Source organism: Canis aureus, chromosome 27, assembly GCF_053574225.1.
Source record: "Canis aureus isolate CA01 chromosome 27, VMU_Caureus_v.1.0, whole genome shotgun sequence".
NCBI lineage: Eukaryota > Metazoa > Chordata > Mammalia > Carnivora > Canidae > Canis > Canis aureus.
The window spans coordinates 11,716,609-11,742,264 of NC_135637.1; the positions used below are offsets into that span (position 1 = coordinate 11,716,609).

At 40.8% G+C, this 25,656-nt stretch overlaps 1 protein-coding gene across 3 annotated transcripts in view; it reads left to right on the top strand.

The window, feature by feature from the left end:
* Positions 1–1,282: 1,282 nt before the first annotated feature.
* The window catches only part of ATP2A2 (ATPase sarcoplasmic/endoplasmic reticulum Ca2+ transporting 2), a 60,759-nt gene continuing 36,385 nt past the window's right edge, over positions 1,283–25,656 (top strand). Inside the window, exons 1-5 of one of the 3 annotated variants that reach the window (XR_013366502.1) lie at positions 1,284–1,572; positions 2,278–2,295; positions 2,393–2,475; positions 10,004–10,108; positions 13,964–14,102. Coding sequence is in view for 1 of the 3 variants with exons in the window: in XM_077875571.1 (XP_077731697.1) it covers positions 1,455–1,572; positions 2,278–2,295; positions 2,393–2,475; positions 10,004–10,108; positions 13,964–14,102 (463 nt within the window). In the remaining 2 variants the exon portion in view is untranslated. Of the gene's footprint in view, positions 1,573–2,277; positions 2,296–2,392; positions 2,476–10,003; positions 10,109–13,963; positions 14,103–25,656 lie in introns of all 3 variants that reach the window. The other 2 variants (XM_077875571.1, XR_013366503.1) reach the window with 2 other exon arrangements.

The window sequence follows — 25,656 nt, forward strand, 5'->3', positions numbered from 1 at the left end:
GGTTTAAGAATAGGCTTTGGATCAAAGTCCTCCTTTCTCCTAGGGGTAAAGTGGAACCTTGATTTGAATGCCCAAGTGAAGCACCTCCTAGCACAATTCTCGTTATTTGGCAGTTACGGTGGTTCCGCCTGTGACTTCTAGGCTGTGTGGGCTATTCACATTAAAATCTCCTCCCTGCCCCCGCCGCCCCCAGTGGGAGTCCTTGGGTCGGAGCACAGACCCCGCTGGGGAAGGGGTGACGTTGGTGTGCGGTGGGGCGCTCGGCTGGGGGTGCGGGACGCGGGCGGCGTGGGAAATGAACTGCGGGATCCCTCCCCTCACTTCCTGAAGGGGGCTCTGAAGGAGACGGATTAGGATGCAGAGCGCGGCCCGCCAGGCAAGGGCTAGGGGACGGGCGAGCCAAGGACACCAAGCCGAGCGGCGCCTCGGGAAGCCCAGTGCGGACCGAGCTCCCGGGTTCCTCCGCCTCGCCTTCCCCGCCACCCACCCTGACCCCAGGCCGACCCCGAGCGGCAGAGAGTTCTCGGGGCAGCGAGCGCGGGGAGCCCACCGTGAGCCCTCGACCTCTCTGGGCTCTACGTCCGTAGGCGGGCGGGGAGGGAAGACCGCGAGCCCCCGACTCCGCCGCCGGCCCGCGGGCCCGGGCGCCACTGCGCGGGCGCGGCGCCGCGCGCGCAGGCCTCTATCCGGGTTCCTGGGGGCGGTGCGCGGGAGGGGGCGGGGCGTGCGCGGCGGCGTGGGCGCGAGTCGCGCGGGAGGAGGGAGCGCGGGGAGGGGGCGGGGCCGTGCCGCCCGCGCCGCGCTGGGCCCTCTCGGCCAATGAGCGGCGTCCACATGCCGCGGCGGCGGCTAGAGGGGAGGCAGCGGCGGATAAATGCTATTAGAGCAGCCGCCGCGGAACCGTCCCCGACGCCACCTCCCTCTCTTTCGCCGCAGTTTCCTCCGCCGCTGTCGGGGGTGCGGAGCTGAAGGAACAGGGCGAGCGCACCGTGCACGGCTAGCCGCCCTCGCTCGTTCCGCCCTCAGGGGTCGGCCGGGTGCCCCCTCCTCCGGCCCGGGCGGGGCCGCGAATCACCTCGGGAGAGCGGGGAGGGGGCTCGGGGGCCGCGGCCTGCGCTCCCAGAGGGCGGTTGAGGGCGAAGGAGGCCCTCCCTTCTGACGACGGGAGGGAGGGTCGGGAGCCCCCCACCGCCCAGCTGAGCGCAGGGCGTGCGCCGGCGAGGGCCGGGCAGCCGGAGGGGCGGTTGTCTGGGGGAGGGGGCGCGGGGTGATTCAGCGCCCGGCGAGGCGGAAGCGGCCGCAGGAGGAGGAGGAGGAGGAGGAGGAGGAGGAGGAGGGGGAGAGGCCTGTCCGCGCCTGGGCGCCCGGGGTGGCACGAGCCCACGGCCTGAGTGCGAGGCGGAGACGAGGAGGCCGCGGGGACTGGAGGCGAGGCCGGCCGGGCCCCCGCAGCCATGGAGAACGCGCACACAAAGACGGTGGAGGAGGTGCTGGGCCACTTCGGCGTCAACGAGAGCACGGGGCTGAGTCTGGAGCAGGTCAAGAAGCTCAAGGAGAGATGGGGCTCCAACGGTAGGTGGCCGGGGCCGGGGCCGCAGGGGCCTCGCGCAGCCCGCCGCGGGCCCCAGAGCCAGGGAAGATGGCTGACCGGGCTCCACCTCGTGGGTCTGGGCTCCGCGCCCGCCGACGGCTGCAGGCGGCGGGTCGGGCCCGCGCGCCGGCCCCGCGGGAGACGGACTGCAGGCCGGGGCGCCGGGGTCGTGTCTTTGCCTGCTGGACCCCGTGCCTTGAGCCCTTGGCTTTCCCCGCACGCAGCTGGCTCGGCGGCTTGTCACCGGCAGCAGCCGGCCCCGCCGGAGGGAGGGACGAGTCTCCTGCAGCTCGGTCGAACCCTGCGAGACATTTTCTTGTCCCCAGCCAGTTTATATGAGGCGTCGTTGCAGTTGAGAGAGCCTCCAGCCGTTCTTGCACTACCCAGAGTTACACATCTGGCAGAAGTCATGACCTGGCTGAGATGACCCCTTGTTCAGTAGATAGCGATGAGATTTTACGCTTCGGGAAAGACCTAAGATGCTGGTTACAACAAAAATTGCATATTTTCTTGGGGGTACCATTTGGTGTGGTTTCCTTAAAAATGGTTGAGGGGTTCATCTGTCTGAAGACGTATCTACGTCTTTCGAAGACAGTGGTAATTTTAGCAATTCTCTTTGTAAAGGCAATGCTAATTTTTTCCCCCCCTTCTTGACACGTTGCCTGGCGAATTTCTACGTTCTACAGAGTTACCGGCCGAAGAAGGTGAGTAATCTTAACATGTTCTTTTTTTTTTTTTTTTTAATCCCTTTTGTGTGCTGATGTTAGGATGACATTTACAACAAATGTTTGTTCCTGACAGGAAAAACCTTGCTGGAACTTGTGATCGAGCAGTTTGAAGACTTACTAGTTCGAATATTATTGCTGGCAGCGTGTATATCTTTTGTAAGTATAAAGAAACTTATTTTCTCTCCAAAAAAGTAGAGACTATCCCAGAGATGAAAAGCCAAGAAATAAATGGTGTCTATTGGGTGAGAACATTATATTTAGAGATTTAAATGGTATCTCCCATTTTTAAAAAAAATTAGATAGTTGAAAAATCTAAACAAAACTCTTGGAGCCATTTGTGTGCAGAAAATTAATGCCTGGCGTTTACAGTGCAGTTAGAACTTGTTCCCAAATGGGCCAGGGTCTTAAAAATTTTTGTGTTTTATCAGATTTTTAATATCAAAAAGTTATTTATCAGAGGGTCTTTTCTGTTTGGGATTCTCCCGTTGTGTAAGATCATACTAAGATGATTTGGGGCCCTTTGTAGTCTGTAAATAGAACTTAGAAAAGGAATATTCCAGTTGCTCTCCCTTCCTGGTAATGGCAAGGTGACAGTTGTTTCTGACAGTGACAAGAATGATGACGGCAGTGATGGCACTAGTGTTGACCAAATTTGGTCACTGACCTTTAGGGTGGTATATTTATCTAAATTGGACCCCTGTCTTAAATGATTCCTAGGTAGGGAGAACAAGGTTCTGTATAGTTGGTTCTAGATCTTAAAAGAAAAAAAAAACCCTTGTTTTTTCTTATTCTGTGAGTGGTTACCGACGAGTCCTGTATGGTTGCTAAGAAACTGGTGAAATGCAAAGAACTACAGCAGAAAAAGGGTGATGGGCTGCTGAGGATATTTCTAGGTTATTAACATTTTTTTTTTGTTCAATATTTTTTACTGCATTTTTTCTTGGGCAGTGGACTTCTTGGTAGTTTTCCTAAAAATGGTCATGACTAGGACACAGATGTTCCTAATCCTAACAGCATGAGATGACTTTTGTTCTCAGATTACAGTATTTTATTCTTGTAATAACCACGGTGGGAAGTGAAATTCACCCAGTGCACTACTTTTTCAGGCTTCACAAAATTGACACAGCTTCAAGGTTTCATTTTTGTAGGTTTGTACATATTCAAGCCCCAGGAATCTACCTTAGTCTTCCATATCATGGAAGGCTATTTTGAGAACTAAGTAGAAAGGAAGCAGTGGGCACTCCTTTAGGTGAGGGGGAGAAATTGGCAAGAGGTGAGCTTTTTGGAGTAGTACTATATACAGATTCTGACCTGAGACTTTAATATTAATCTATCATGCCATGTTGGCTAAGTGATATGTAAGTGTTAATAATAATTCAGTCCTCACGAATCTTTTCTCTGGTTTTCAATGAAAATTGAGAGTGTTGTAGCAAAGCATTAAGCCTCCTAAATAACTCCATACTTCTTACATGTCTGTCTGTCCTTGGTTAATTCAACACCACCCACTCCTCCCTCCCGCATCCCTCCTAAATGTCTGCTGCTTTATCAATTAAGATAAAGGAGTAGAGCTTTTTATCAGTTTCAGTGCATTGTCGTGGGGCAAAACAAATAATACATTTGGAGTAGTATAACGTTTATGTTTAAGCTACCTGCATAATTCTGAAGTATCCTCGGCTTTGATAGTTAAAATACTGGGGGATCGGTAAGGTTATCAGAGACATCTTAGAGGTAAATCACCTGGTATATTCAAGGTAGAGATAAATTTTTATTGAGTTTTCTGTGTGTGTAACTTAAGGCAGCGTTGTAATAACAGTAGCATTATTTCCTGTGAACAAGCTACTGACTATTTGGGTTGTATAGGATCTCTTTTAAGTTGCCAGTTTGAATGACTTTGTATTAAAATTTGAATTAGTGATGTATATGCTTTTATTTTGAAGTAAGGAATTTGTAGTTTCTAAGCATTTTCAAATGGGTTTTAAAAATAATTGCTCTAATTTTATCATAGGGTAGGATGTTGGGGTTTTATAGCTTTTTAGAGCTATATTTTGGAATTGAAATATGAATTACTTTTTTGGTAACTACTTGGAGTTAACGCTCAGGAAATGAACTGTGTGACATTTTAATTTTGTGGGTTGCTAAACAGAAATAATAAATGTTTAGGAAATACTGTCACTTAGTTTGCTCTGACTTGTTTGATCAAGACATTTTGGATATCAAACCTGTTTTGTTGATTTTCTTCATGTGGAATTGGCACTATTACTACATTGTTCTTGACCTTTTCATTCCTCATTTATCTTTCAGAAGGTCATGGAGTCTTTTTTGTGATAGTCAGTTTATTCCTATTTTATAGGAAAATCACGGTAGAATATTCATGTTCTTTTGGAGAATTGAAGAGATAGTTCCTACAACATGTACATACTATATCATCCAGTTCTGCTCAAGTTAAAAAGAAATACTAGGCTTTAGTGATTTATTCCAGATAGCAAACTAAGTGAAATGTTAACTTTAGGAAGCTGCGTTAATGCTTTATACTCATGACCTGTAGGGATAAAGTTTAATTGCAGTATTCACCAAATAGAAATGGTTTTTAAGTTTATTTGGATTGGAAGAAGTAAGCTATAATCTCTTCCACTACATATGAAGTAACTAAAATTCTTTAATTTGACATTCATGACCTTTCACTTTCCCTTTACCTCCTCTTTGTTAAAACTTTACCCCTCATTTAATATATCATGGTTGCTTACTGGAATACTTGTTCTTTACTCTCTTTCACTGCTTCATTGGGTATTTATTGAACACCTGGACATGCATGGCACAGACAATGGGGATACAGCATTTGAACAAAATAGTCTCTTAATCTGGAGCTGACATTCTAGTGGAGACAGATAATAAAGAAGTAGAATGTGTAGTCTGTTGGACAGTGATAGTGCTATGGAGAAAAAGCAGAAGGATAGGAGTATGAGGAGGTGAATATAATTTTCACATAGGTTGGTCAGGAAAGTCTTCCAAGAAGGTGACTTCTAGAGAAAAGACCTGAAGGAGATGAGTAAGAGGGCCATATTTGCCTCGTTGGAATCCATCAGATCCTCTATGATAACAGTTTGCAAAAGTTGCTCTGCCTTCCATCCCATTTCCCCACCACAGCTACTTGCATTGACCCTAAAATGCTGCTCAAACTTGCTTAGACCAAGGCACTTCTCAACTTGTTACTTTTATTTAAATAGTTGGTCTTTCTTTCCTACTGGACCCTTTAAAAGGGATTCTTCTTTTATTTTATTTCTTTTAGAACCTGGGTTAGTGATTTTGATATAATAGATATTTGAGGTGAACTTGTGTTCGTAGCACTTTGAAAATTCACGAGGTCTGCTTTCTTTGGTTTTCTTAGAACAATATAGTCAAGTAGTATTTTATATTTTGTAATGATTTTGCTTTTTTCCCTGTGTTTTCTTTTAACTTCTTAATTTTTTTTTTTAAGGATAAATGAGTAGTTCACTGGTGTAACTAACTTATTTAGAGCCTTTCTTTAAAATGTTTTGAAAGGTGAATGTGAATACTGGGTATTAGGTGTCTGCCTTTGGCTCAGGTCATGATCCTAGGGTCCTAGATCAAGTCCCGCATCAGGGCTCCCTGCTCAGCGGGGAGTCTGCTTCTCCCTCTGCTCTTCCCCCCTCCTCATGATCTTTCTCTCTCTCAAATAAATAAAATCTTAAAAAAAAAAAAAAAAAGTGAATGTGTATGTTTTGTGTGTATGTTTTTAAGAAGATTGTATTCTCAAATCTAAAATCAGTATTTTTTTTTAAATTTTTATTTATTTATGATAGTCACACAGAGAGAGAGAGAGGCAGAGACACAGGCAGAGAGAGAAGCAGGCTCCATGCACTGGGAGCCCGATTTGGGATTCGATCCCGGGTCTTCAGGATCCCGCCCTGGGCCAAAGGCAGGCGCCAAACCGCTGCGCCACCCAGGGATCCCTAAAATCAGTATTTTTAAATAAGGTTTCTGTGTGGGTCAGAAGAGAATATAGTCTAATTCATACTTTTGTTTTTAATGGCTGAAAGAATTTTTGTTTCCTACCCCAGACAATTGTCGTAACATTTATTGATAGTTTTTTCTTTCTTGTGAAATGTTTAACTTCAGTTTCCTCTTTAAAACTTTTTGATGTAAATTTCTCCATCCATTGAACAAGTATTTGAGTACCCAGTGTCCTTGCAAGTTTCTAGGGACACAAAGAGGAATGCAGACAGGTGCCCTCAGTCTTAAAAATGTGCTTATGATCTCTCTCGTGTTCTTTTTTTGGATCTCATTAAGAGCTCAGTACCTTATCCCAACATGTAGCTAAGGTAATAGAGTCACGGAACCATGACTGTCTCCCACTGGAACACACCTTTTTACCTTGGATAAAAGTTTGCTTTTGCATCTCCTGGTTGTCCTGTCAGAAGTTACTGTGATATGCAGAGATAATAAGTCTTACAGACAATTAGAAGATGGTCTCTGCTACCCTATTGAAGCAGTCTGAGTTGTAGTTGAGTATTGTTAGTAAGTGATTACCTTGAATAGGATTGGCAAGTTTGAAACTTTGAATTTTCTGGATTCTATAAACTGCAGAAGACAAATATTGTTACTATATTAATAGTGCAAAGCAAAGAAGAAACACTGTGCCTAAAACCCGCTGTAGTTTTTTTTTCTTCCACTTCCCTTTGATAGTGTTGATGAAGTTGGTTACTTTTTGCTCTAGGTGTTTAAGTTTATTTACCACCCTCAGTCTGGTACCATAGAGGTTCTGTGAGATTTTCATTGACGCCTCTGTATAGTAAACAGTGAGCATGGTCTGTGTACCAGAGACTCTTCTAGGCCTCTGGGGATAACGGTAGTGGACAAAAGGCAATACAAATAGGTAATCATTTATGTTCAACATATTCTTGGTGAAGATTTCTAGAAACATTTACCCCCATATAAATATATTTTGTATAACTTGATAAACTGTAATTATGAACTGTCTATAATAATGCTAATAAGGCATCTTTCATTTTGGTAGTAATATGTCTGTACGCTCTTCTTCACTCCCTTTCTCATCTTCTGGGATCTTTCATGTGTAAGCATCATCCCATGGACATTGGAGGTTTCCTTTCAATAGAACAAACCATGAAGGACTGCATAATACGATCTGAATGTGTTCAACTGGATTGGTTCTTACCAGTTAACGAAATACAGGTTGATGTTCACTTTGGGTTGTAGCATTTTTTTTTTTTTTTTTAAGATTTTATTTATTCATGAGAGACACAGAGAGGCAGAGACACACAGGCAAAGGGAGAGGCAGGCTCCATGCAGGGAGCCTGACATGGGACTCGATTCCGGGTCTCCAGGATCAGGCCCTGGGCTGAAGGCGGCGCTAAACCGCTGAGCCACCTGGGCTGCCCTGGGTTGTAGCATTTAATTATTTGGGTTATTTGTGGTTTCAAAATAGACATTTTAAAAAAAATATTCAGGAAATTGATGGTTGTTGATTTTTTTAAATAGGTTCAGCACCAGCCTTTCACCCATTGCCCACTGGTTTTTCATCAAGCAGTAACTAATATACTTGTGGAACCTTCAAATAATTTTTTTTGAACCTTCAAATAATTATGAATGCCTGGGTTTCTGACACATAAACATTTGAAGTTTTATAGTGGGAGAAAAGGTTACTGCATTGTACAGATAAGTATTTTTACATGATTGGTAAATTCTACTTGTGTAAAGGAACCACACGTTTTTTTAAAAAGTAGAGATTGGCTCTGAGAGTCCTATCACTATTGCTGTAGTCTTCCCTTTGCTCCAGCTGTTAGGGGATATAACTTTTAAGTTGTTCCTTAGGCCTAGTTGCCAAGAGGGAAGTTCATACCCTCTTTAACAAGGTGTGAAGCTTATCTTACAATTGCTAATGCCTCACTGACCTTTTGGAAAGGTCCTAGTTACTCAGCAAGTTGAGCGATTTTTCTCCCCCAAGAGCTAATTAAGTTTTTTATTTCTGATACGCTCTCCTTGGCAAAATGTTTGAAAGGCTAGTATCAAGCCAGCTGTGATCTTGCATCTATCAAAATTTATAACTTCCTAGAGAAGTTTTCATTTTGGCACTAGGCCTGGCCTTAACACCAGGAATGCCCTGTTGAAAGCTTGTGGCAACATTTATATTCGTTATGGTTTTCTGCCTGTTGTAGTTCAGTAGCTGTCAGTGCTCATTGCTACCTATCCGGACCAGTCCTGGTGTCTCCTGGATTTTTTTTTTTTTTTTGCTTCTCAGGTTGATATTTCTTGTTCATTCAACATTCCCTTATCTTCCTTGAAAAATTCACGTTAGGCCTTGCCTTACTCACCTCTCTGATTGTTTACTATTTGTGTAAAAGTTCACTTTATACTATTCCACTCAGCATAAACATAGATGGTTTCATTATTACCATGAGTCCTATCTGACTGTATTAAAAAGTATCAAAACCAGTGCTTTCCTTGTTTACTAAATAGTTCTTTTAAAGAAAAGACTTTTGTGAAATATGCAGACATGTTAAAGCAATATTAAAAAACAAAGGCAAGGGAATCCCTGGGTGGCTCAGAGGTTTTGCACCTGCCTTTGGCCCAGGGCGCGATCCTGGAGTCCCGGGATTGAGTCCCGCTTTGGGCTCCTGGCATGGAGCCTGCTTCTCCCTCTGCCTGTGTCTCTGCCTCTCTCTCTCTGTCTATCCTAAATAAATAAAAATAAATCTTAAAAAAAAACAAAACAGGCAAATCTTATCCCACATTGAATCATTAGATATGTTTGAAATCCTTTCTCGATTGGCAGTTTTTCACAAAAATTAGTTTTTAACTATTTAGAAGGCTGTTTTACCATGTTCTTTGTCATTGTTAAAGATTCGTTTCTTGGGTTCTCTTACCACCTTAAGTTTGCTAAATTATGAAGTTTGTCGTGGCTCTCTTAACTTGTAGCTCTTACATCCTGACAAGGTTATGGTCATGTGAGCTAGAAATTAATTTTCTGGTCATTTTTCTTGGGCAGTGTTCTGTATCCAGTTATAAGTAACATTTGTGGACTTCTGCCATCTCTGAAGTGCTGTGTTGCTATACTAGATGTCATATGGAGGATAACCTTCAAAATAGATTGCTGATCACAGAACAACCTTGAGTAATTATGAGATGACCTACAGTGATACCCCTGATAATACCAGAACATTATCAGTACTCTACAATTTTGAGTCCGTAATCAAGTGATCTTTACAGTGAATTTATACCTGTTGGATATTGTTTTATAGGAATATTAAGCAAAAGGAAAACACAAAGTTGTAGATGATTGCCTTTTACTTTAACAAAATTGAGAATTTAAGTTTTATTTCTTCTGAATATGTACTTGTAAAATGAATGGAATTTATTTCCCAGAAAGTATTTTATTTGGATTTCAAAACAATTATTATGTGAAAAATTAAATTAGCTTTTGAAGGGCATTAAGAAGTTGTATAGTTTTGATTCTCAAGAATTACTCTGAACAGGGGACGTGTGCTGGTTGGTGCTATCATTACATTTTGCGACCATTTGTTTCTAGAGATGATAAGAAGAGAGATACTGTATATTGTAATTCCTTTAGCACTAGCCACTTTTGTTGTCAAATGGCACTAAGCCGAAAAACACATTACGGTTCTAACACATGCCATTTCTCTTTTAGGTTTTGGCTTGGTTTGAAGAAGGTGAAGAAACAATTACAGCCTTTGTAGAACCCTTTGTAATTTTACTTATATTAGTAGCCAATGCAATTGTGGGTGTATGGCAGGTAAGCAAAAATTCTGCACTGCTAGATTTTAGCAATCTATATAAGTGATTTTAAGCTGTGTTAATCTGTTTTTTTCCCTGATGCATTGACTAAAAATATCTTTGGAAAGTCTACGTGTGTTTTTTCTTTTGTCTGTTTATTTAATGGCAATATTTTAGATGTCTCCTGCACTATATACTATTAAAATTACTCATCCTTCATGATAGCATGGAGTTAAGAAAAATGGGTGAGAGAAGCTGTTTGAGAAAAAACAGGAAATTTGAGAACTAGTATCTGTCTTTATATTTCCTACCTGCTTCCTGTGAAAAATTTCATAAACTGTCATTTTTATTCTCCTTGAAATTTTTTTGTTTTGTTTTGTGGCTTTACCTATAAAAATTGTTTTCCCTTCAGAGCATACTCCTGGCTGTTTCCCCTCAGTTGCCCAGGCCTTTCTGACTCACAGAATGGAAGCCAGTTTACAAAAACATAATGGGATTCTTACCCTCCCCTCTTCATGTAATTCTGTTCTGTATATAACTAGTTAGAGAACTTTAACTTTCCTTTTTTTTTAACGATTTTATTTATTTATTCATGAGAGACACAGGCAGAGGGAGAAGCAGGCTCCCCACAAGGAGCCTGATGTGGGACTCGATCCCAGGACTCCAGGATCATGCCCTGAGCCGAAGGCAGACACTCAACTGCTGAGTGAAAATTTGAGCCACCCAGGCAATCCTGGATTTTAACTTTCCTAAGACTGTTGATTTGTTTGATTTTTAAAAAAATATATTTTAACAGAGACTAATGCTTCAAATTCATTTTGAGTATTAAAATATAAGTATGGCTATAATCACCCCTTTGAGGACTAAAATAGAGTGTATCTACATTTAATGTGGAAACATTTAAAAAAATCCTTAGTCTTGTTAGAGTTATAAACTTCTGGGGTACCTGGGTTGCTCAGTCAGTTAAGCGGCCGACTCTTGATTTCTGCTCCGTGGATAATGTACTTGAGGTTCTCCCTCTCCCTCTGCCCCCCGGCTGCCCATGCTTGCATTCTCTCTAAAGTAAATAAGTAAACCTTACCAAAAAAAAAGTTTGTAGACTTCTGATCTTGTTAATAAACATGAAGGCCTTTATGTAGTGGGCTCATATCGAAAGATGGTCTACTTAGAAAATTTTATTGTGCTATATTCCTTATTTTAATTTTTTATAAATTTTTATAAATACAGATTTTTAAAGGTTTGTTTATATTTAAGTAGAAATGATCCCCTTGTGAATAATGTAGGAAAAAGACCATATACAGCATTAGATTGTCCTTCTCAAGCCAATAATATATATTTTCCCACTACATAATTTATGCCAGTTAGGAGATACATACCTTACATACATTCCTGTGTCGTTGTTATGTGATCTTTTAAGGCAAATGGTACCCCATTTGACAAATATGACATTGAGGTTCAGAGTGACTTCTTAAAGGCCATACAGCTAGTACATAGAGTATCTGGAGCTTGAATCCAGGCCCAGGCTGATCTGAATTCTGAAGTAAAATTTTACAGCAGTTTTTACAGAACTTTTATATTTATCTTAGTTTAAGAAATAACATTCTTGGGATGCCTGGGTGGCTCAGCGGTTTGGTGTCTGCCTTTGGCTCAGGGCATGATCCTGGAGTCCCAGGATTGAGTCCCACGTTGGGCTCCTCGGCTATTGATAGCCACTCAGGCGTCCCTGTCTATAATGCTTCTAACTTAAATGCACCTTTGCTAATTTTGAGTAGAACTGAAATACAGTGCTCCTGGGATATTTCCTAACCTTGAGCAGTCTTGTTAAACTCTACCTGACGTGACCTTGAAGAAGGAGAAAAAGAATTAAAACTGCCACAATTAATGGGAGAGGCAGTCCTGTGAAAAAGTAGTTTTAAATTTGACTAATTGAATAGCAGCAGTGCTTAGAATTTATTCTATCTACAGTATTAGTAGCATTTGAACTTTACAGACTTTATAGCAGTAACATTTTATTAGAATTAAGTATTCTAGTATCCCCGTTAATTATAAGGTGATGCAGATAAATTCTTTCAGCAGAACTGATATGAGGTTGAACTTATTTTTATCACAAGGTTCCTAAATTTAACCTATTCTATACTTTTTCAGGGTTATAAACATTTAAAGTGAGGCACATGCCATTAGCTTTCAGTTTTGAGTCTCTTAATTCGCTTTAAGTAGGTTTTGGGGGTTTTGCAACAGACCATAATTCTAATAAGGTAAAAAATGAGATCACATAGTATTATGCACAAGTTCTATCCAAGTAAAGGTTAAATAGAACTTTATACCATCAGAAGGCAAAAAGTGAGAGAGATGAATCTTTTCCTTTGTGCATTAAGTAACCTCACCTGGGTGTATGTTGTGTAGATTCGCTCCTTGACTTCTAATTGCTTACTCTCCAGAAGGAGAGAAAACAAATTTGGCACATATGCTTTTTTTTCTTTTTAACATTACTCATTTTGATCTCTACATCTTGTAATTTGGAAAGAAATGCTGTGTGTAACTAAGTTTTGGTATGTTCGTGAATGTGGTATATATGCCACAGGACTGGCAGTTTTTTGGTTTTTGGGCCAGGCTGGGGGTGGAGGTGGGGGAGATGGCAGAAGGAAAGCTAATCAGGCTCCACTCCCAGGGCGGAGCCCAATGGGGCTCAGTTTCCCAACCCTTAGATGATGACCTGAGCCAAAAGTTAAGTGTCAGCTACTTGGAGCACATGGGTGGCTCAGTCAGTTAAGCTTCTGACTCTTGGTTTCTGTTCAGGTTGTAATCTCGGGGTTGTGAGTTTGGACTCGCCTTGGGCTGCTCCACACTCAGTGCGAATTCTGCTTAAGATTCTCTCTTCCTCTCCATATGCCCCTGCCACCAATGCATGTGTACACTCTCTGTTTCTCTCTCTAAAAAATAAATCTTTACAAAGAAAGGGTGGGGGGTGTTGGACACTTAAACAACTGAGCCACTCAGGCCCCAGGGACTGACAGTTCCTGTGATGAGAGTCCAGCCATTTACTGGTCTTTATTACTGCAGAGATTTCCTAGAATTTGTGAGATGTAACTTGGTTTTCTTAATTCATAACTCCCAACGTGTACTGTGTACTGAAGCACAGCCTAAATAGTTTATAAATCCTCACAGCCCTTGAGGTAGTAGCATTGGTGTCTAGGTTTTGTAGACTCCAAGCCTGTGAGTTGTGTAATTTGTGCACAATCACATAGCTGTTAAGTGGAAAAGCCTTGGGTGAACCTAGGCAGTCCAGCCCTAGACCATTACCTTTCATGTGAGACAGAATCCATTTCAGTGGTGTGACTGAGTCTGGAGACGAGGGCCATGTTATACACAGTGGGCTCGGGGACAATAGTCTGTAACTGCTTTTCCTTGTTAGATTTTATTCCCTGTTTAGGCCTGTTAGGGTGCTTATTAATTCATTTTTTTTAAACATAAAATTGTAAGAGCCTGGTGTTTATTTTATGTGAATTATTTGCAAGTGTCATTACTGTGCATCTCTTGTGTCTTTTTTTCTAAAGTTTAGAAGTCTAAAATTTGATTCCTTGGAATCTTTATAAAAAGGGGGGAGGGCAGCCCTGGTGGCGCAGCGGTTTAGCGATGGCTGCAGCCCAGGGCGTGATCCTGGAGACCCTGGATCGAGTCCCGCGTGGGGCTCTCTGCATGGATCCCTCTGCCTGTGTCTCTGCCCCCCCCCCCCCCCGTGTGTGTGTGTCTCTGTGAATAAATAAGTAAAATCTTTAAAAAAAAAATAAAATAAAATTTGATTCCTTCGGCCAAAATTCTAATTTGCTATGGCAAGTATGTCTTTACTACTTTTATTTATTTATTTTTTTTATAGGAGAGAAATGCTGAGAATGCGATCGAAGCACTTAAGGAATATGAGCCTGAAATGGGCAAAGTATATCGACAGGACAGAAAGAGTGTCCAGCGGATTAAAGCTAAAGACATAGTTCCTGGTGATATTGTAGAAATTGCTGGTGAGTTGAGTTTGTCATTTTTGTTTTATTCTAGATTGTGTATCTGAATGCACTTCATTTTTCAAGGCTCATAATTGTTTTAAAAATCATGCTCATATGTATCAATTATATTAACAGGGTTTGGTGCCTTCCAAACAAATCCAGTTTTCTGAGTATTTATTTCAAGGTGTTTGTCACCTCCCTTGATGTTGATAAAGTTTGTTTTAAACAAAGTGTTTTGAACTTACAGAACTTACTGCTTTTGGTGCATGGTAGAGCACTACCATCAGTGAAACTACTACTGTCACCCTCACTTGATTTGACAATTAGTTGCGGTGAGCAATTTGGAATACTTGTTAGGGGTTGCATACTTTTCCTTGTTTTGATTCTTGACACAAATGTTTAGTCATACTTGTAACTATCAAATTAAGTAGATGGCTAAGGGTCATTTCATGGCTCTAAAAAGCTCTGCTTTAGGGCAGCCTGGGTGGCTCAGTGGTTTAGCGCCGCCTTCAGCTCAGGACGTGATCCTGAGCCTCAGGATCAAGTCCCACGTCAGGCTCCCTGCATGGAGCCTGCTTCTCCCTCTGCCTGTGTCTCTGCCTCTCTCTCTTGTGTCTCCCATGAATAAATAAATAAAATCTTTAAAAAATAAATAAATAAAAACTAACAATAAAAAGCTCTGCTTTAAAATACTTCTACATGACACAGAGCCAGGGGTCTCAGCCTGGGTTCTTTGGGTGGGCTTTGAAGAATTTGTGAATCCAGTGCAAGGCCAGAGCTCTCCACAAAACTTAAAGGGATGCGTATCCTCATTGCTCAGGATCAGTGCCATGTTTTTAGGCAGCCCTGAATGCCCAAAATCAATAAGAACAGTCTAGTCTTTTTACTCGAGGGTTTTTGGATTATTCACATTGTCATGGTTTTTCACACCTTGCTGAGCTCTGAATACTTTTTACCAGTTGGCCCTTGAACTGGTGCAGGAGTTGGGGCACTCAGGAATCCATGTCTAACTTTTGACTTCTCAAAAACTTACTGGTAATTAATTACTAGTAGCCTACTGTTGACCTTATGCAGAACATAGTTAACACATATTCTGTATGTTTTATATATTCTTACAATAAAGTCAGAGAAAAGAAAATGTTATTAAAATCATAAGGAAGAGAAAATACATTTATAGGATTGTATTGTAAAAAGCAAACAAACAAAACCATGTGTAAGTGGACCTGTGCAGTTCAAACATGTCGTTCAAGGGTCAACTGTACTTAGTTTCTTTTTGTGAATTGTCTCAGTAACACTTTTACACTGTCTCGTGGTGAAGTTCTTTGTTTTCATTGTCTATCTCCTTTTAATGAAGAGGTTGCAAAAAGCAACATGTTTTGGCCTCTGAAAGGAAATTGCCTTGTCATAGGTATAGTCTCATCCATAATTTTTCTTCTTCCAGAAAAAGAGAAATGTTACCTATATTGAACCAAACACGTTGGTTTCATAGTGTTAACAAAAGTACAACTTAGAATGAAATGTTTGGGCCATTGGGTTCAGTATGTGTTGGGTTTTTGGGTTGGGTTTTTTTTTTTTTTTTTTTTTTTTTTTGGTATATATATATATTTTTTTATTGGAGTTCCATTTGCCAACATATAGCACCCAGAGCTCATCCCGTCAGGTGCCCACCTCAGTGCCCATCACCTAGTCACCCCATCCCTCCGCCCACATCCCTTTCCACCACCCCTCGTTCGTTTCCCAGAGTTAGGGGTCTCTCATGTTCTGTCACCCTCACTGATATTTCCCACTCATTTTCTCTCCTTTCCCCTTTATTCCTTTTCACTATTTTTTTCCCTTTCACTATTTTTTATATTTGTTTTGGGTTTCTAATTTCATTTTTAAGTAATCTCTGTGCCCAACACGAGGCTCAAACTCGTGACTCCAAGATGAAGAGTTGCATGCTCTACCGACTGAGCTGGATAGGTGGCCCTCACTGGATTTTTAAAACTTACTTTGGCATAAGAATATTGTAAGAATAGTAATAGTTCCCACATAACCTTTACCCAGATTCTTAAAGTGTTAGCATTTTATCACATGTGCATTATCCTCTGTCAGTTGATATCTGCACATTCACACATTTTTGTCTGAACTATTTGACAGTACATTGCAGTATGATGCTTCTTTAATCCTAAATACTTGAGTGTTTATAAAATCAAGGGCATTCTTTTAGTATAAGTCCAGTATAGTTATCAGAATCAGGAAATTGATCAACAAACCTCACTCATATTTTACAATTTGTCACAGCAAAAATAAGAATTAGAGGGGGAATTCTGGCTGTGATACAGAATATAGGTCAGAATGGGGAAGTCTAGAGATTGGCTATTTAATAGTCTAGGCCATTTGATAGTCTAGGCCAGAGGTGATGAAGCAAGAGATCATGAGAGCAGTAGCATTAAGAATAATGAGGGAGGGCAGCCCCCGTGGCGCAGCGGTTTAGCGCCACCTGCAGCCCGGGGTGTGATCCTGGAGACCCAGGATCGAGTCCCACGTCTGGCTCCCTGCATGGAGCCTGCTTCTCTGAATGAATGAATGAATGAATGAATGAATGAATGAATGAATGAAAATAAATATTTAAAAAAAGAAGAATGAGGGAAAGATTGTGAGTTGATGAATAGTGGCTGTTAAGCAGAAGTGCACATCAGAGTCATCTGGTGATACTCTTTAAAGTGTCTACTGGAAAAAAAATAAAAATAAAAAAATAAAGTGTCTACTGGGTCCTGCCCCCAAATAACTGAATCTCCCCTGGGCATGGAATTATGGTCATTATAGTTTGACAAGTGAGTCTCAGATTTCAATGCAAAGGGACAGGTTTTAATAACCCAGATGGGTGTAAGGAGCTAACTGGGCTTGGGTTGTAGTGTCAAAGCCACTGACAGGATTTCTAGTTGAGGTGACTGGATGGTGATGGGATGGTAACAGAGTAAGGAAACCTCAGTGGAAAATGGTTTGTCTTTCTGGAAGGATGTTTGTGGAAGGTGCTGTTGCCGATAATGTCACCTACGTTTGTGTATGGGATTCCATTTGACAGTGTTTTCCTATTCTCCAGCTTAATCTGGTAATACACTCTTGAGCCTCTCAAACTAAAACTATTTTAAGAATTTTTGTGCTAGTTAGGCTATTTCAGTATATTGAGTCTATATGAAAAGTTAGAGGGATCCCTGGGTGGCGCAGCGGTTTGGCGCCTGCCTTTGGCCCAGGGCGCGATCCTGGAGACCCGGGATCAAGTCCCACGTCGGGCTTCCGGTGCATGGAGCCTGCTTCTCCCTCTGCCTGTGTCTCTGCCTCTCTCTCTCTCTCTGTGTGACTATCATAAATTAAAAAGAAAAAAAAAGAAGTCAGAGAAATTACCACCAGAGCATTTATCCTGAGTTTTCATCAGTAGAAGGCAGTGGTAAATAGCGTCAGAGGGAGCTGTAACCTTGACCCTCAAGGCATCTTCTCTTTTGAAGAGATAAAGGTCAGTTACTCTTTTGTCTTTTCTTCTCAATCTTATTGCTCTCCAGGCTTGCCTGTCTCAGTATGTCACCCTGACCACCTCATTAGCTAAGAGAAGCTTAGGAGGCATCTTGGTCCTTCCTTCTCATTCTCTGTCTCTAAGACCATGTGAATCTGTCTCCAAAATACACCCAAATTTGTGAATTTGTTTCCTCAATCACCAGCTCACACTGGGACTGTCCTTGTGTCCTAACTGGGCTCTGGCTTCCTTTGTCACCTTCATCCAGTCTTTTCTCCAGGTGGCAACTAGAGCAATTACCTGAAGGTCCTGTTGTTTACTTACCTGCTAAAATTCTTCAGTGGCTTCCTGATTGCACTTAAAATATAAAATGCTTTTTCACCTAAAAGACCTTGCGTCATTTGACTCCTGCTTGCTTCTGTGATTTCATCTCCTGCCTCTTCCTATGCTCTTAGCCATGGAGGCCTCTATTTTCAGTTTTCAGTTCCACTGAACTTTCCTAGCCTTTTCTGGGAAGCTAGGCAAACTTTATATAACTTACTAATTTGCCCAGTGCACAGATCCTCACAGTGGTGAAGCTTTAGTTATAGCCCTAATCCACCTGAATTTTCTTGCCATTGAAATTCTCTTTCCTACAATATAGTGTTCTGTATGTTGTGTTCGATAGTTTAGGAAGGACAAATAAGGGACTTCTGGGTGGCTCAGTGGTTGAGTGTCTGCTCTTGGCTCAGGGCGGGATCCCAGGTTCCTGCAATCGAGTCCTGCATTGGGCTCCCCACAGGCAACCTGCTTCTCCCTCTGCCTATGTCTGCTTCTCTTCTCTGTGTCTCTCATGAATAAATAAATAAAATCTTTTTTTTTTTTTAAGATTTTTTTATTTATTCATGAGAGACATAGAGAGAGAGAGAGAGAGAGAGAGAGAGAGAGAGGCAGAGACACAGAGGGAGAAGCAGGCTCCCTGCTGGGAGTCCAACTCGGGACTCGATCCCAGGACTCCAGGACCACTCCCTGGACCAAAGGCAGGCACCAAACCGCTGAGCCACCCAGGGAATCCCCCAAATAAAATCTTTTTTTAAGAAAAAGGAAGGACAAATAAAGATTGATTCAGTGTATGTAACCTAAGATTTCCAGTCTACTGGAATACCCTTATTTGCATATGTTGTGGTAAAATGCACATAATATCTAGGTGACCATTTTAACCCTTTATAAGTGTATAGTTCTGTTGCATTAAGCACATACACGTTGCTGTGCAACTATCTCCCAATTATAATCCACCCATCTCCACAACTTTTCATCTTCCCAAACTGACCCTCTCTTCCCATTGATTTCCTTTTACCTCCTTCTCCAGCTTCTGGCAACTATTCCATTTCTTTTATTATTCAAAAACCAATCTGTTTAATATTAAAAGATGAGTTTAAATCCCTCATCTTAAGTGAGTAGACTTATTTGTAACTGTTCTAAGCAATAAATATACTTAAACCCATTCTACTCTCACCTATTTCTGAATCCTTTGTGAGGAGTGCTAACAGTTCTGATAGTTTAGCACTTTTTCTTTCCTGTTCTTTCCCCACTGTACATGAATTGCTAAAAGCATATGCAGTGTTTAAACATTGGGCTCTTGTATATTACTTTTTTGAATTCTGACCATTCTGAGGGATGCAGAACAGAGGTGATAATCTAGTTTTAGATAAATGCAAACATTTTATTAAATACTGTTGTCCTACCATGAGGCAGTGAGCACCTTAAGGGCAGAACTATCACACTGACCATTATAATCTTGCTGAGCATATGACAGTCTCTCGGTGAATAATGAATGAAACTTGAAATCAGAAGTATGTGGTAGGTTCAGCTAAAAAAAAAAAAACATGGTTATTATGCAACTTCTGTACAGAGCGGATAATTGGAAGTCTATATGCGCACATTCAATTATAGCTAATCTTAGAGTATGTGCCGGATACTGTGCTTGGCTGCAAGTGTTTGGTTCTTCACCAGAGTACATCCTGTATATGTGTGCTGCTGTTCACGCTTTACACTTGAGGAAACTGAGTCTTTGTGGTTTATTGCTTCTATAATAAACTGTATCTCATTGGCTAGAGAATATAATGTATACTCAGTGTACACAAGCAGGTCATATTTTGATTTGTTTGAGGCCCAGGTCACAATTATCTTTAAGCAACTTTATTGAGATATAATTCACATGCCTTAACAGTCATTCTTCTGAAGCATACAATTCTGTGGGTTTTTTTAGTATATTGAGTTGGGGGTCATCATCACTATCTTAATTTCAGAATATTTTCATCCCCTAAAAAAGAAAGCCCAAACCTATTAGCAGTCACTCCCGCTGGCCCCTTTCCCTAGGCCCCAGCAGCCACAATTTATTCTGGATATTGTGTATAAATGGGACCATATAATATATGGCCTTTTGAGACTTTGAGACTGCCTTCTTCACCTGGCATATTGTTCATCCATGTAGCATGGGTCACATACTTCATTCATGTGGGTAATGTATCTCATTGCTTTATGGCTGAATACGCCTTTATTTGGGTATACTACATTTCATTTATCCATTCATCAGTTCACAGATATTTGGGTTGTTTCCCCTTTTTGGCCACTATATATAATGCTCCTGTGAATACTCATGTACAAGTTTTTGTGTAAATGCCTGCTTTCACTCTCTTAGGTACACCCCTAGCCATGGAATTGCTAGGGGGATATGACTACTCTGTTTAACATTTTGAGCAACTTCCAAACTGTTATCCTAAGTGGTTACATCATTTTCCATTCCCACCAGCAACATAGAAGTTTCTCCATATCCTCACCAACACTTGTTACTGTCTTTTATTTATTTTTTTAATTTTAGCCATGAAGTGGTATCTTCCCTAATTTCCTAATGGTGTTGAACATCTTGTCCTGTGTTTATTTTCTGTTAGTATGTTGTCTTTGGAGAAATGTCTTTTTAAATCCTTATCCATTTTAATTGGGTTATATGTCCTTTTAATGATCTGTGTTTTATTTATATATATATATACACACACACACGCACACACACACATATATATAGGGTTATATGTCCTTTTAATGATCTGTGTTTTATTTATATATGTATATATATACACATACACGCATATGTATATATATTTTTTTCTGTTTTATCAGATTTGATTTGCAGGAATTTTTCCCATTCTTGGTTTTCTTGGTGTCCTTTGTAGCATGAACATTTTTAATTTTTATAAAAGTCCCATTTGTCAGTTTTTTTTTCTTTTATTGCTTGTGCTTTCAGTGTCCTGCCTTAGGTCTGAAATCATAAAGGTTTTTTTGTTTTGTTTTTAAAGATTTTATGTATTTATTCAAGAGAGACAGAGAGAGGGGCAGAGACAGGCAGAGAAGCAGGCTCCTCTCAGCAAGCCCAATGTGGGATTTGATCCCAGGACCCCAGGATCATGCCCTGGCCAGAACGCAGGCGCTCACCCGCTGAGCCACCCAGGCATCCCCATAAAGGTTTTATATATGGTGTGAGGTATAGGGGTCCAGCTTCTTTCTTTTGCATTTGGATATCTATTTATCTAAGCACCATTTGTTGAAAGACATATTCATTGAATTATCCTGGCACCCTTGTCAAAAATCAATTGACTACATTTTCCACTATGCCAGCACCACACTGTCTTGGTTACTGTAGCTTTGTGTAGTTTTGACATCATTGAGTTTGTTCTCTCTATGTTGTTGTTTTTTTCTATAGTATATTTCCATATAAATTTTAAGATTAGCTTGCTAATTTCCTCAAAACAAAACAACCTGGGATCTTGATAAGAGTTTTGTTGATTGTATAGATCATATTGGGGAATATGGCCATCAACAACATTAAATCTTCCCGTGCAGGAAAATGCCACTTGGGTGATGATGTAGTATCTTTCCATTTATTTAGATCTTTTATTTTAGCATTCTGTTGTTTACAGTGCATAAGTCTTATACTTCTTTTTTTTATTTTTTTTATTTTATGGGTAGTTGTTTTTTTTTTTTGGAAGCTATGTGTAATTGGGATTGTTTTCTTGCTAGTGTATAGAAATGCATTTGATTTTTGTCTGTTCTTATATCTTGTAGTCTTGCTGGCATGACATCTTAATAGTTTTTCAGGAGTCCTTTGAGATTTTTTAATTTATAATATGTCATCTGCAAACAAATATTTCTGTGTCTTTCCCATCTGGGTGCCTTTTATTTCATGTTTAATTGCCATAGAGACTCCTCAGTAGAATATTGAATAGAAGTGGCAAGAGCAGACTCCTTGTCTTGTTCCTGATCATAGGGGAGAAGCATAGTCTTCTATCATGAAGTCTGATGTTGGGGCTTTTGTAGATGTTCCTTATCATGTTGAAGCCCCATCACAATTTAGTTTTTAGGTTGTCAGTATATTCTTGTTTGCTCTGTTTGGTGGTTGCGTATTTATATCCAAACTAGATAGTTTTGTTGAATTACTAGAACCACTGGGTCATTGACCTGGGTAAGATGTAATCCTAAGACATTTACAATGATACATGAAACATTTTAGAAAAACCTACTGTGACTACTTAACCTGAGCCACACAAAATAATGTGTTTATTTATTAAAACATTAACAGTGGGGGCGCCTGGGTGGCTCAGTTGGTTAGGCATCTGTCTTCAGCTCAGGTCATGATCTGGTGTCCTGGGATCCAGCCCTGTGTCTGGGCTCCCTGCTCTGTGGGGAGCCTGCTTCTCCCTCTCCCTCTTGTGTATGTGCATTCTCTCTCTGTCAAATAAATAAAATCTTTTTAAAAAATAATATTAAAACTATACATGTTGAGGCTTTTTAACTTCCACTTTTATTAGGATTAATAATCTGATTGACTCTGCCATTTGGCATTTAACTCAATAATTTGGTTCTGTGAAACCATAGAAATGAACTTGAATTTTAACTGTAGATCTAAATTATTTCTTGGCAGTCTTACTCTCTACGTAGCCTGAAGGGATAAATGGAAAACTGTGCTTTTAGACATGATAGCTTTTATACTTTCATTTAAATTCTGAAATTAAGTTTGAAGGTTTTTTTGTTGTTTGTTTTTTGTTTTTTAATGGAGAGCAAGCGGGGGGGGGGGGGGAGCAGGAGAAGCAGACTCCTGCTAAGCAAGGAGCCTGACATGGGACTCAATCTAGGGACCCCAGGATCATGACCTGAGCCAAAGGCAGACACAACCAATGCACCATCTAAGTGGCAAGCTTGAGGGGTTCTTTGATCATTTGAAAAACTGGAGAATATTGTGAATTATTTTAAAGATGATAGCAAGTGTGGAGTTACTATTTGGATACTTGCAGAAAGAAAAGAGATCTTTTGTAGTCATCTTTTGGATATAGGGTTCATCTCCTAAATTCAGGTGAGGAAGTTCTTTTTGCTAGCTTTTGAACAACTCTAGAGTGGTTTTGCTGAACTTTCTGAAGGCTAGGCTGGACCAGGAGTTTTTTTGAAGGGGGAAGATGTAGGGATTGAGGAAGTTAAATTTCAGATGTTGCTATACCAGCTAATAACCTTTCCAAGGATAAGGGTAATTGGAGTAGACATTTCCAATTGGGTAATTGGAGTAGACTTTTTCCAAGGAGACATTGTGAAAGCATGCATAGCAAATGCTATGTAAACCTTAGAAATATCTAGGGATCCCTGGGTGGCGCAGCGGTTTGGCGCCTGCCTTTGGCCCAGGGCGTGATCCTGGAGACCCGGGATCGAATCCCACATCAGGCTCCCGGTGCATGGAGCCTGTTTCTCCCTCTGCCTATGTCTCTGCCTCTCTCTCTCTCTGTGTGACTATCATAAATAAATAAAAATTAAAAAAAAAAAAAAAGACCTTAGAAATATCTAGAATATAGGAGCCAAATAAAATTGCTTTGGCAAGGAAAAGTATGGAGGTATCTACATTTTCGTATTTTGAAGCCACACTACTTTTGTATTATTATCTTAGTGCCAGGAAAATATTTGGGTGGATGGAAACCAAAATTAGTAAAATTGGTTATAATTTTATGAAAAGTGAACATCCATATTTTTAAGCTTTCGGGTTATCTGCTAATCTTATCAAGGTGCCTCAAGCTGTGGTCATCCTAAAAGTCCTCACTTTAGAATTTTAGGGGTTCCAGTGTATGCCTGGGGGGTTATTAACTCTCAAGGCCATTGTTTTTGGGATTGTTTAAAACAGACTTTATGTATGTTGGTAATCTGGAGTTGGTGAGTAGTACAAAGATATAGGTATCCTTAGATGATTTCTGTCCTATAATAAGTTTATGTTAGAGCAAATCATATCTTACGATTATGGAAGTGATAGAAATGACACAGTCTTAACATCAAATAGGATTTCCTTTAGCTTCTCAAGAGATTGATTTTATATCCTAAAATGAAAACTAAATATTCAGTAAGGCCAGCAATTTTGGGATTTAGTCAATAAAAAAACTAATTCTTAAACTTGGTAACTAAGGGAAGAAAAATTTCACTTTTAGTAGTCATCTTGCAGTAACAGAAATTAGTAACGTGAGCATTGTTTCCAAGCAGTTGAGGGAAGGAAAGACAAAGTGGTGAAATAGAAAGATGACTGATTGGCAGAAGAACCCAGATAATTCTAATTCTGCATGACACTGGATAAATGAACCTCTGCAGAATTGGGTAATTGGAGTAGACTTTTTTAAGGAGCTTTCTGGCTCTAAAAGATGTCTAGTTCTGATAACATGGCCTTATCATTTGCTACTGGGGCCATGAATCCAAGTGTACTCTTTGCTTTTAGGAAGAAAAGGATTGGAGCAGTCTGACCGAAGAGTCAGCAGACACTTTTAGTCCATAACTGCCAAGCTCCCTAATGCCTAACACAATACCCAAGGCATCATCAGTTCGGTGCTATGAACGGGAAAGTTTGTAAACTGCGTGTGTGTGTGTGTGTGTGTGTGTGTGTGTGTGTGAGAGAGAGAGAGAGAGAGAGAGAGAGAGAGAGAGAGAGTATATAGAGCCTTTTAGTAAATATTTGGGGTTCTGTAGGCCCCATATAGTCTCCATAGAAAAAAATTTTTTTAATTAAGCCTTTAAAATGTAAAAAACATGCTTGTCTTCTGGGCTCTCTCAAAGATTTTGAGAGAGGGCACACATGTATACCCACTTGAACGGGGGAGGTGTAGCAGGAGAGGGAGAGAATCTCAAGCAGACTGTAAGCTGAGTGCAGAGCCTAACTTGGGGTTGGATGAAGCTCACAACCCTGAGATCATGACCTGAGCTGAAATCGAGTTGGGCCCTTAAACCAGCTGAGCCCCCCAGGTGCCCCATTGAGGGCTTTTTTTAAAAAACAGGCCTGTAGATTTGGCCAGTCGCTTAGAGCAATGTTCTCTAACTTTATGTGCATGTGCATTTTGTCAAAGTGTGGATTTTGATTCTGTAGGTCTGGAATGGAGTCTCATTGTTCAGCATTAGACCAGGCTCCCAGGTGGCTCATACTTGAGAAGAAGAGCTCTAGCACAGTAGTTCTTAATCATTTCTAGATAGCAGTCCTTTTGAGAATTGAATTCTCCCTCCCCAAAGACACATTCAAAATCATGCATGCATTTTCAAGGTAGTTCATTTGTCCTTCTTCCCAGAAATCTACCTCAGGATCTAGCTACTCGGTTTTTAAAAGTACACACTCCATATGATCCAGCAATTCCATTTCTGAGTATATATCTGAAGGAAAGGAAATCACGATCCCAAAGAAATATCTGTACCTACATATTGCTTGTAGCATTGTTTACAATAGGCAATACATGGAAACAACCCAAATATCTGTTGATGGATGATGAATGGATAAAGAAAATGTGTTATATATATGCAGCAGAATATTACCTATAAAAGAGAAGTAAATCATGTCGTTTGCAACAACAAAATTGGCCCTTGAGGATGTTAGGCTAAGTAAGTCAGAGAAAGGCACATGTGTGATCTCACTTACATGTAGAATCAAAAGAAAACCCCAAAACTCCTAGAAACAGATCAGACTGGTGTTTGCCAGGGACATCCAGGTGAAAGAATTGGGTGAAGGTGGCCAGAAGGTACAACATTCCAGTTATCAGACCA